Raw genomic sequence first — 12,781 nt, 5'->3', positions numbered from 1 at the left:
ATAATATAGTTTTGTGGAGCAAATTATTTTTTTTTTCAAAACAACTTTGTGATACATGATTCATTTAGGTACATTGAACAATTTGCTTTTTGTGCATTTTTTTTTCATTTGAAGCAACAGAATTTCTCAAAATCTTACATAGGGAGTATAATAACAACTGACCCGTCGAACTTTTAGTTTGTTCAGTACGTAGTTACTATACATTTTGAGAAGACAGAGAAATGCATGCACATGTTTTTGGGTACACTTCTTTAATGACACCGTTAATGATTGTTTTCTTCCGAACAACGCCATTTTAGGGAAACAATTCCACAGGGTATTTAGTACCAGTCCTTTCTTCACTTGAAGCAAGAATTTCCTTTGAAATTGGTAGGTCCGTTTCCGGGTTATTATCAATGTTCCGGCGTGCCGTTAATCTTACAAATGAGAGGATTTCTAAAGCACGAGACTTTACCTTGAGCATTTCAATGAGACGACAGAGGGCCAGGACAGCCGTTTTGGTCATGGGCTTGTTCATGTGGGCATGCAGGTTCATGACGGTACGCACCAGGTTACTGATATTGTAGGCAAACAGAAGACCCTGCAAGACGAGAAAAATGAGTAAACCATTCTCAGGAACATCGCATTGAATATCTGGTATAACTTGCCGACAAGTTCTTCCACAATATGAAGAGTTTATTTTCAAAACACGACAGATCCAATTGAAAAAAGTGAAAAATTTGCATAATTATGAAACTTTTAAAAAAACTTTAAATGTTTGACATTAATTTTTATAGGGCCATTCTTTGGTCACCGTGTGAAATAAAACAGGGCTCGTCTGATTTTTGAATCTTTACCCCTTGTTTACTACATGTACATCTGATTCATCAGGTTAGTACTTTTTACTTCCTACCTCAAAGTATCGCTACTACTTTCACAAGTTGTGTTGAAATATTAGGAGGGGTCATCAAAGTTTGGTTACGTGTGTGACATCAGACGAAAAAATGTTAAATCCAAAACAGAACCACACACACTCACAACACTGATGGTGCTACCACTAACTTCTTCTTCCACAAGAAATGCAACAGCTAAGGGAATAAATATATGTGCTTGACCAGTTCAAACAAGTACACTTAAAACCAGCTAGGGCCCTGGTTGCCAATAATGGCCCCAACCCAAGACGAGGGCCATTATCAGCAAGCAGGCCCCTAAACCAGTTTTAAATGTGCTTGTTTAAAACTGGCCAAGCACATATTTATTCCCAACAGTTTACTAATTCACGTTTTGCAAATCACCCTCCTGGTCATGCTTATGGTATGTGCCTCAAGCGTAGTGCTAAAAATCTCCTTATATGGAAATCGGCGTGCGCGCCTTGCGTACTATGCTATGTGGTGCGGAGCATAGGAACTGTGTTTAAAGCATAGAGCTATATTAAATTATTAGAGCGCTAACTCTTCATTCTGCGCGCCGAGACGCTTTGAAGCCATCCTGGGCGCAGACATTTTGAATTCATGTGCGTGTCTGTAGAACATAATGAAATTTGATGGATTGAATTTTGAAAGTGTACTCTACATGCAATGCGCAAGTAGAACATACGCAAATAACTTAAGCGAGTCATTGACGGTTCAAAAAAATGAGACGGCAAAAAGCATCTGCAGTGAATACGTGCACGCGTTGCACTGTTTGCGTAGAGCAAAATGACACGCTCATTTGCTGATCGTGCGTTTCGGTTTTGGGAGTATTGGCTTCGATAACGCACCGGTATGGAATACAAACGCAGATATGCAAATAGCCGTACAAAAGCCGTACAAAATTTCTAGGTCTCCATAGGTTTGTACACAAACATGGATGCGCCCAGCAGGAATTACTTTGTACACGAAGTTAGCGCTCTAGTAATTTAATATAGCTCTATGGTTTAAAGCCACCCACGTGACAGGCTCTTGACCAATGGAAATAGGTAAACTGTCTCAGGTATTTATGAATGAGATTTAAACATACTTAACTGGATTAAGTATGTTAAATAAGTTAAATTGCAAGTGAAATAATGTCAAATTGAAGCTCCCAAACTCACATGAATGAAGAGATTGCACTTGTGTGTGAGATCTTCCATGACTGTGCTGGCTGCTGTCAGGCTGGACTCCATCTTGATCATCCAGGAACACACCTGCATGTAGTACACTTGCACCTCTCTGAAACAGACAAGATCACATTCTGGTCAAAACTTGTTTACCTTCTACTTCAGTACAGTGAATAAAAAATAGTTTAAATATAAGATGAAAGGTCACAGGAATTCAAGATATATTAAGTTTTTCACACTTTGTGAAATGAAAATCGGTGTTGCAGTACTCGTACTCGGTACTCATACTCGAGTACTACTCAAGTACTTTGTTAAGAGTACTCGTACTCGTACTCGAATGTCAAAGCACTTGTACTCGAAATGACAGTACTCGTACTCGGGCAGCAAAGCACTCGTACTCGACATGTCGAAATTGTACTCGATCATCAAAGTACTCGTACTCAAATAGCAGTACTCGGGGAAAAAAATGGTATAGCTTGATTCCTGATTTTACTCTGTGCACGTCCGGACAAACACAATTAACAGCTAGCCGTGAGTGGGTCTGTTCATCAGTCTGACCCAGCCTGGGCCAATTACGCACATTGAACCATTTGCCGTATGGCCGTATTCGAAAATAAACGTACTCGTACTCATACTCGGAAGTACAAGTACTCGTATTCGGAAGTACAAGTACTCATACTCGGAGACCTGAACTTGTACTCGGAAATACAAGTACTCGTACTCGTACTCATACTCAGTAACCTAGGTACTTGGCAGTACTCGGTACTCGGAAAAAAATACTTGACTACAACACTGATGAAAATGTGTGAAAACAATTTGTACTGTACATGTTCAGTGAAAGGAAGATCAGAGATTCTCACCTGACCAGACTTTGGCTCTTCTGCTGCAGGTATCCCTGGGTGGACTGCACCACCGACTGCTGGGATTTCTTGTCCAGTAGCCGGGCAATGTGAGGAGATAGACTCTTGAGAAGGAACTGATTGGCTGACCAGACGATGTTGGCTGTCAGCGTGATGGCTGGCACCTAAACAAAAGACATCAAAAATTGGACATTTAAAGTTCCCCATGTTCTTTTCAAATTTCATCCCGAAAAAATAGAATCCTTTTCTAAATGGCTTTTTACATGCAATACAAAGTGAAACGTTTTTGAATGAGACATTGCCTGGAAAAAAAAATGGGCCCACGTTTCGTCATTGAAGTTTTACTTTACAGTGTCGAATTATTGGCTGCCAGACAATAATGTACGGACTAGGAGCCGTAATGGATAATGTACGGACTGGGAGCATGTCTGCTCGCAAAGTGGATCTGTTTATGCCCAAAACAAAAGCCTATTTTCTTCACGGGATGCTGATTTGAGGAGGTTTGAATAAAACATACAAGTTGAGAATGTATTAATAGAAAAAAAAATACACATTGTATGTAAACATACATTGGCTTCATACAGCATCCTCATTAGCTTAAAAAATATAATTTCTTGAAGAATTAGGCCAAAAAAAAAAAGTCTCCGGTTTCTGGTATGCGCGCGCGTCCTCGTAGCCATGCGCGTCGGCAAAATGAAAACGTTTTTTTTTCAATGAAAGATGATGTCTCCAAACCGCCAAACTCACTGGTTTGACTGGAATCCTGCTGCTGCACAATTTTAACGTGTTTTTAGATTGGGTTATGGTCGAGAATAAGCTTTATGTGGCCTCTCTGGACTCCCATATATTGGCACTAAGTTTAGTCGGGCACCATTTGCAGTCATCAGCCGACATTTGAAGCAAAAAAATCAGGTAAAAAAAAAAAAAAGCCGCGTCGCCGCACCACCTTTTGGGCAAGCTCCATACCAGAAACCGGAGACTTTTTTGGGGGGGGCCTTATTAAATATGCCAACTTTTTTTTTGCAACCTGTAAAAAAAATCAATTTGTTATTCGGTTAGAGGGGCTTTAAGAGGGACTATTTTTGTTTAATTCATAGCTAACAAGGGAAATGGTTTTTGAACTAGACATTTTTTTTGGAATCCTATATTAAAAGATCCTACGCTGTTTGTCTGATGTCTGTCTGATGTCTGTCTGTTTGATGTCTGTCTGATGTCTGTGTGTTACATTTTCTTTTTTATATATCAACGGTTCCTCTGATTATGCGGTCATAAGTGTATGCAGGTCCTTAAATGGTATATGTATGCTCCAATTTCACTGTCCTCTGAAGTCATGGTTGGCACATGAAAACAAATGACTAAATTGTTTTGTTTCGCATTATTTGGCAAATCTGTTTCTTTCAGACTTTGAATAGTTCAAAGTTATCCCTATGAAAACACTGCAAAACGTATCACTATTAGGTCAACAAAAAAAATAAGTCGGTCTCTGGTCAGAACAAAGTTCCGGAATTGGCGGGGGGACGCGGTTTTTTTTTTTTTTTTTGCTTTTTTTCCCTTTTTCTTCAAGCTTGGATTGTACAGAAAAGGTGGGGTACTATTTTCCTTTTTTGGTGTCCTCATGTACATTGGTGTCCTCATGTACATTGGTGTCCTCATGTACATTGGTGTCCTCCATAATTTGCCTTGGTGCTTTCGATTATTTGTCTTGGTGCAATTTCCCATTCCTTGGTGCTCTTTGGTAAAAAAAATTGAGGAGGTGTGGAAATAGAGGGCGCGGAAATAGAGGGCGCTGTTGGAGCTACCACGGAACATTTTGGAAAAAAAACCAGATCGACGCGCATGATTATAATCGACGCGCTCGCTGACTAGAGACCGACTTATTTTTTGGGGGGGCCTTACGGAAAACATAACGTTCATGACAAATATGGCAAAATTGCCTCACCAAGGCTTACTACGCCCACTTGGGGTCAACATGCAAATTGAGGTCAAAGGAAACATTAGTACACGTATATGGTTCCACCAAGCTACTGGGTGCAGCGCATAGCGCGGCATCCCACTAGCTGATGAAATCATTACTTGTACAACAGAAAGACCACTTAGGACATCTTTCATCCAACCTTGCAGTTAATGCCATAATAATTGAAAACATGCACGAAAACAATTAACTACGTTGGAGTACATAATAGGTGACCCGATTTCAATTTTCACAGGAGAGATCCGGTAATAACGTACATCAAGGCTAAGTGAAATGAACACGACAACGCGAACAAAAGCGAAAAGGCCTTCCACAAAAAAATCCCAATCATGCCATCAATGAGGCTTTAAAGTGGGAGAACCGATTTACTTGAAGTGGAGTCGCGACCATTTATTCATTAAATGCACAAATTGACCGCTCACGCACCAAGTTCTGGATGTACTGATGTTTTAGCCGTATAATGAAAGTACCGTGTACACATTTTTCCCTGACACAGGCAGCTGTGGTGGATAATCAGAGACAGTAGGGCTTTGCACAGGGTTTTCCAGACTCTGCTTGCATGAAGAAGATGAGCTACGGTACATGAACATTTACGTGTACATCTGTACATGATCCTGTAACATCTGTGCAATTGAATATGAACAATTTGGTCCTGGAATCTTTCTTTCAAATTGATATTTCTGTAAACGCTTGCTGAGAACACAGGGGAGCTGAGGACTGGCCGGTAACTTCTGATAGGCAGCGATTGCCACACCACCTTCTTCCTCCTTGTTGTACTTGTTACTGAAGTTCTTCAAAGAGGTTTTAAAGCCTTGAGACACCGATTCAAAAAATGAAGATGAGTTTGACGACTGCTTCACCGTCAGGCAACCAGACTGATGTAGATGCAGCAGGTCCTTGGCATATGTTGGTGCTGATTGGGTCTTGCGTCACAGGTTCAGCCACCAGCCTGATCAACCTATGGATAGTGATGTCCATTATCTCCTGTCGACAGCTCCACAGTGTGTCCAACGCGCTCCTCGCGAGTCTCAGCACCTCCGAGTTCTTGATCGGCATCCAGTGCATCTTGGCTGGCTTCATGCATTTGACCTTGTCGACACAACGGCCAAAGCTGCAAGTTGGACTCTTTGGCGCCTACGTCTTTTTTGGCAACTGCAGTTTTAGCATGAACTCGATTGCCATTGCAATTGACCGGTATCTAAAAGTTTCCCGGCCAATGCGATACATCCGTTTGGCGTCGTCGAGAAGATGCGCATTCGTCATTGCTATGGTGTGGTTAATATCTGGGATAGTTGGCTCAGTGATATTAACGTCGGTGATCGTTCTTATTAACGATGATGACACCACCATCCAAATCTTCTTTGATGGAAATTCCAAAGTCTCATATGCATCTATTTGCATCGTGGACATTGTAGCAATCCCCTTTGTTATTGCCATTTTCTGTCTGATGGTTGCACTTATCTGCATCGCCCGAAAACAACAACGAAAAATCAAACAGGAGAGGCAACTAGTGACCCATCTTCGAGAAATCCGCCCTCAGATGGACGACGAATCCACCGCCAATCCTCCAATCAGACATCAGGAAAGGCCACAACACAAGATTACGATTTACTTCATCATCAATTTCTTCACGTTTGTCGCAACCTGGATGCCGGTGTTCATTGTCATCCATATTGCTGTGTTCGTTCAGCCAGATACGCAAACTTTTGCATTCTTTGTTGCAGCATTTGTGGTGGTGGCCCTCAGTCAAATGTTTATCGGGACTGTGTTGCTGATATACACCCAGGGAGAACACCGACAGGTTTTGTGGAAGGCATGGCAGGCGATGAAGCAAAAATTTACTGGGAAGTGACACTGGCAGGCAGTTTCTCTACGAGCGATTTCCTACATTATCTCCAACTTTAAGATGACAATTGGCTTGGAAAATTTGTCGGTAATACTGTGTAGTGACGGTAGATTTGTTTATACTGAACAATACCGAATGGTGAATCCAAACACACTGAATAACTCAGTACAATTCACAGTATTCCCTGTAAATTTTTGGAGAGATGTGTGCCAAAGCCCTACCCTCCTATGAAAACATGCATTCTCAGCCATGCTGTCAATATAGGTCAAGTGACCCATTGGTTTGTTAAAAGTACCAGTATACCAGGGGAAGTGGAAGGAAACTTTGATCGTTTGTGACCTTTTAAAGCTATAGTCCATCATTTGCAGCTATCCAAAAAGTAACTGACGCAATTATTATTGAAAAACGTGCTTGGTTGAAAGATAGTAAGGGGACTAAACTCCCTGTGAAATTATTCTTTCTGGCAAACTGTCATTTTGAAGAAATCAACGAAAGAAGGCCTTTCCAACGGTACGTCTTAAGACGCACCATAGGAAATTTCCGTTAGTAGTTCGTTTTCAATCAGCGAAGCACATGCAAGTATTGGCACCGTACGCACACGCGCGCGCGGTTGCTATAATTCGTTGGATCGGTGCGCGACATCGCGTAGCTGCATTCGGCTCAGTGAGAACGTGTCTCGGATGCTGAATTCAAGCCCAATTCAAAACATGATTCAGCAACTTTTGATTTGAAATTGAGATCCTAGAATGCTGTTTTTCTCGGAATATACAGCTGAAGCTGAGCTGAACCTTCATCAGATTAGTTGTTCAGTACCCTTCTTTAGATTTTGAGCACTTTTTGTTGCTTCAAATGAACAAAATGCACAAATTACAAATGATGGACTATATCTTTAAACAGCAGGAGGGTTAAAGAAAATCACAAGGAGATAGAAACTCGGCTAGATCTGCACTTGATGGATGATTGTAATTGGGGCTGTCCAGAATATACTGAACATTCGAAAATACTCAATCATTAACTGAATATTTCAATTATAGCTTTTTGCCCATTTGAATATTTTTTTTGGGGGGGGGAAACAATGCTACAAGCACCGCAACTTCACGACATAATCACATCCCAGTCGTGTGTATACATACGTACAAGACTGTGATGTCATTATATCGTAAAGTTGCGGCCCTTTAGATGCATAGTAAGGTGCCACTTTGTCATTGGCTTCAACTTTTATTGTGGATGACAGTCCATTGTTCACATCCTTTCTAGCAGGGTAAAGAGGTTGTGGAATGCCCGAAGACATTTCCGTCATTTTTTGAGTATACGTAGCCTAAGGTGTGATGAAATAAAAACGACTATTGTTTCTGTCATGAAATGAGTACAAAGGGTACTTTTGAGAGCTATTTTTCAGGTCCTGTTTCGACCCGAACGTGCAATTTGTGTAAAAGTTGTCGTTGCGGGCAGCAAACAAAACACAGTAAATCGTGACGTAATAAAGAGGATTCGTTTATGCTACTCTGCATCGGGAGTCCTGTTTATTACGTCACAATTTACTGTGTTTTGTTTGCTGCCAGCAACAACGACTTTTACACAAATTTTTACTGGCGAAGCGCACAGTTGCAGCTGGCAGTTTTGAATATTCGAATATTTGGTCCAACTCAATTAAGAGTAATCGAATACTAAATTACTCCGATATGGACAGCCCTATTGTCATTTATAAGATGGAATTTTGCGTCGGGGTGATATAAATCAAATTAGGTTTTGCCCTTCTTATAATAGTTTATGCGGTACCCGCTGCTATGTACATCAGATTCGAACCGGCCAACTGATCCCGTTAGCTCAGTGGTCGAGTGGTTAGACATCTGCACTAGAAAGCAGGAGGTCGTGGGTTCGAGTCCCACCCGAGTGATTTTTTCCAACTTTCACTCGGGAGGTAACACACTGAGTATACAGCGTTTAAACGTCGGTGAAGGGCAAAACCTAATTTGACCTATTGTCATTTGTTACAAAAATCTTGGTGGTCGTGGCATCTGGAAAACAGATTTTGCTCTTGCAAAACTGCACATTTTCTGGGAATTGTTGAGATAAAAATTCACGGGAAATTGGAACAGTTGAAATTGGCCCGAATTTGTGCATGTTTGAAAAATTCTTCCAAGATTTTTGAATTTCTTATTAATGATTGGTTATGGTGTAACTGTAAGGTGTCATAAATACACACGTTTGAACATAAAGAATATCTTTGCAATATCTGTTTATTAAACACTCTTTCATTTTCTCTTCTTTCTTTTTTACTTATTGATGACATGGGGGACTGCACACATGCTATGAGATGCATACACTTCCTTTACAATCGATGAAGTAACTGCTTGTAGAATCAAGTGAAACAACCTTCTTTATACAACTGCAACATCATATGCAGACAACCTTGCATTTAATGACATAATAATTGAAAACGTGCCCCAAAACCATTATCCACATTCAAATATAATAGGTGACTCAGTTTTAATTTTGAAAGGAGAGATCCAGCAACGATGTAGCAGGTCAAAGCCCCTTTACAGAACACGTACTGCAAAACACTCTAACGCCCCAGATCGATCGCCACACGCTAATCGGCACACTCTTCGTGTAACGTTTTAACGGTGCAGCACGCAGACTTTGCAGCTTGCAGTTTCGAATATTTCAAATATTCGGTCAAACACAGCTTTGAGTAATTGCATACCAAATTATTCCAAAATGGACAGCAAGAATTGTTAATAATTTCTTTGTGGTCACGGTTTGGGATAAAATAAAATTATTTTAAAAAAACCATTATCGTTATAAATGCTCTTTCAAAATTGCACATTTGCTGGGAATCGTTAAAAAAAATCCATGGGAAATTGGAACAGTTGAAATTGGAAAGAATTTGTGAATGTTTCAAAAATTCTGCTGATATTTTCCATTTCCTTTTAATGATTAGCGATGGTGTAAGTGTAATGCATCATAAATGCACGTTTGAACAACCTTCCATTTAATGACATAATAATTGAAAACGTGCCCCCAAACAATTATCCACGTTCGAATATAAGGTAGGTGACTTAGTTTTAATTTTGAAAGGAGAGATCCAGCAATGATGTACATCAAGGCACTGTAATTGATAGTGAAGTGAATACACCAAAAGATAATTTCATAAAAGGCCTTCCAAAAATATGAGGCCCCAATCAAAAATGCTTCTAAGTGAGAGGGGAACCAATTAACTGGAAGTGGAAGTGTGGCCATTTATTTCAAATTGATTGCGCAGGCACGTACAAGATACAGACCCGTGTATGCATAACCTCAAACTTATTGTCCCTGACATGAATAATGGGAAATACACGTACATGTACATGTACATGTACCCTGCTCACGCAGGCATTTGTGGCAGAGGACTAGAGATCGGGGGGTACTGCACAGGGTTTTCTGCATTCTACCTTGTGTGAAGAAGATGAGCTCCATATACAACTGCATTGCTGCGGGGAGGCAAAGTTCATCATTTCTTCTCTACTGTCTCGGCATTTGAGTACATGTACATGTACATGTACGTATCAGCACCAAGTATATGTACATGTACAACTTCAACCAATGAACATGTACATGTAGATGAATGATAGCTATTGATGCTTTCCTGTTGCCTGGATTCTGTATACATGTATATGCCTTTTCTGTGAATTAAGTGTACATGTATGTACCTTCCTGCATGATTGAGAGCATGTGACAGTAGAGGGCTGATCGGTCAGTTGGGAACACAGGCAACTGTCAAACAACTTGTTTTCCTTTTTGCTGTACTTGTTACTGTAGTGTTTCCCAAAAAATGAATACAACAAGCATGATGACTGATTAACCATCTGGCAGACCACTGCTGCACAACCTTCTTTCTCCATTCTAAACACTGAAGTACTTTAAAACAAACTTAAAAGCCTGGAGGTGCTGATTCCAAAAATGAATCTGACCAGTTTGACAACTGCTTCACCATCCGGCAACCAGACTCATGAGGAGATGGCAGAGCCTTGGCCTACATTGGTGCTGATTGGGTCTTGTATCATAGGTTCAGCCACCAGTCTTATCAACCTATGGATAGCTCTCTCAATAATCTCATGTCGACAGCTCCACAGTGTGTCCAACGCTCTACTTGCGAGTCTCAGCACCTCCGAGTTCTTGACTGGCATCCAGTGCATCTTGGGTGGCTTCCTATCTTCAACCTTGTCGACGGAACGGCCAAAGCAGTTCATTGGACTCTTCGGCGCCTTCGTCTATTTTTGCAACTGCAGTTTTATCATGAATTCAGTTGCCGTAGCAGCTGACCGGTATCTAAAAGTCTCCCGGCCAATGCGATACATCCGTTTGGCGTCGTCAAAAAGATGCGCATTCATCATTGCTACGGTGTGGTTAATATCTGGGATAGTTGGCTCAGTGATGTTAACGTCAGTGATGGTTTTTATTATAGATGACGACACCACCATCCAAATCTTCTATGATGGAAACTCAAAGGTTTCATATACATGTATTTGCCTCATACACATTGTAGCAATCCCTTGTGATGTTGCCATTTTCTGTTTAATGGTTGCGCTTACCAGCATCGCCCGACAACAACAACGAAAAATCAAACAGGAGAGGCAACTAGTGACCCATCTTCAAGAAATCCGCCCTCAGATGGACGACGAATCCACCGCCAATCCTCCAATCAGACATCAGGAAAGGCCACAACACAAGATTACGATTTACTTCATCATAAATTTCTTCACGTTTGTCGCAACCTGGATGCCGGTGTTCATTGTCATCCATATTGCTGTGTTCGTTCAGCCAGATACGCAAACTTTTGCATTCTTTGTTGCAGCATTTGTGGTGGTGGCTCTCAGTCAAATGTTTATCGGGACTGTGTTGCTGATATACACCCAGGGAGAACACCGACAGGTTTTGTGGAAGGCATGGCAGGCGATGAAGCAAAAATTTACTGGGAAGTGACACTGGCAGGCAGTTTCTCTACGAGCGATTTCCTACATTATCTCCAACTTTAAGATGACAATTGGCTTGGAAAATTTGTCGGTAATACTGTGTAGTGACGGTAGATTTGTTTATACTGAACAATACCGAATGGTGAATCCAAACACACTGAATAACTCAGTACAATTCACAGTATTCCCTGTAAATTTTTGGAGAGATGTGTGCCAAAGCCCTACCCTCCTATGAAAACATGCATTCTCAGCCATGCTGTCAATATAGGTCAAGTGACCCATTGGTTTGTTAAAAGTACCAGTATACCAGGGGAAGTGGAAGGAAACTTTGATCGTTTGTGACCTTTTAAAGCTATAGTCCATCATTTGCAGCTATCCAAAAAGTAACTGACGCAATTATTATTGAAAAACGTGCTTGGATGAAAGATAGTAAGGGGACTAAACTCCCTGTGAAATTATTCTTTCTGGCAAGCTGTCATTTTGAAGAAATCAACGAAAAAAGCCTTTCCAACGGTGCGTCTTAAGACGCACCGTAGGAAATTTCGTAGTTCGTTTTCAATCGGCGAAGCGCGTGCAAGCGTTGGCACCATACGCACACGCGCGCGCAGTTGTTACAATTCGTCGGATCGGTGCGCGACATCGCGTAGCTGCATTCAGCTCAGTGAGAACGTGTCTCGGACGCTGAATTCAAGCCCAATTCAAAACATGATTCAGCAACTTTTGATTTGAAATTGAGATCCTAGAATGCTGTTTTTCTCGGAATATACAGCTGAAGCTGAGCTGAAACTTCATCAGATTAGTTGTTCAGTACCCTTCTTTAGATTTTGAGCACTTTTGTTGCTTCAAACGAACAAAATGCACAAATTACAAATGATGGACTATATCTTTAAACAGCAGGAGGGTTAAAGAAAACCACAAGGAGATAGAAACTCGGCTAGATCTGCACTTGATGGATAATTGTTAATTGGGGCTGTCCGGAATATACTGAACAGTCGAAAATACTTGATCATCAACTGAATATTTCAATTATAGCTTTTTGCCTGTTTGAATATTTGGGGGAAAAAAACAATGCTACAAGCACCGCAACTTCAC

General features: G+C 41.0%; 1 protein-coding gene across 1 annotated transcript in view; it reads right to left on the bottom strand.

The window, feature by feature from the left end:
* LOC119726495 (WASH complex subunit 4-like) overlaps positions 1 to 12,781 on the bottom strand; it is a 66,532-nt gene that overhangs the window by 26,350 nt on the left and 27,401 nt on the right. Inside the window, exons 12-14 of the mRNA XM_038198206.1 lie at positions 2,917 to 3,080; positions 2,051 to 2,168; positions 455 to 580 (exon numbers count right to left, since the gene is read on the bottom strand). Of these exons, the coding sequence (XP_038054134.1) occupies positions 455 to 580; positions 2,051 to 2,168; positions 2,917 to 3,080 (408 nt within the window). The remainder of the gene's footprint in view (positions 1 to 454; positions 581 to 2,050; positions 2,169 to 2,916; positions 3,081 to 12,781) is intronic.

This window comes from Patiria miniata, unplaced genomic scaffold, assembly GCF_015706575.1.
Source record: "Patiria miniata isolate m_02_andy unplaced genomic scaffold, ASM1570657v1 HiC_scaffold_2, whole genome shotgun sequence".
NCBI classification, from domain to species: Eukaryota; Metazoa; Echinodermata; class Asteroidea; order Valvatida; family Asterinidae; genus Patiria; species Patiria miniata.
The sequence above is the reverse complement of the archived record's forward strand: the minus strand, read 5'-3'. Positions and strand labels throughout refer to the sequence as shown.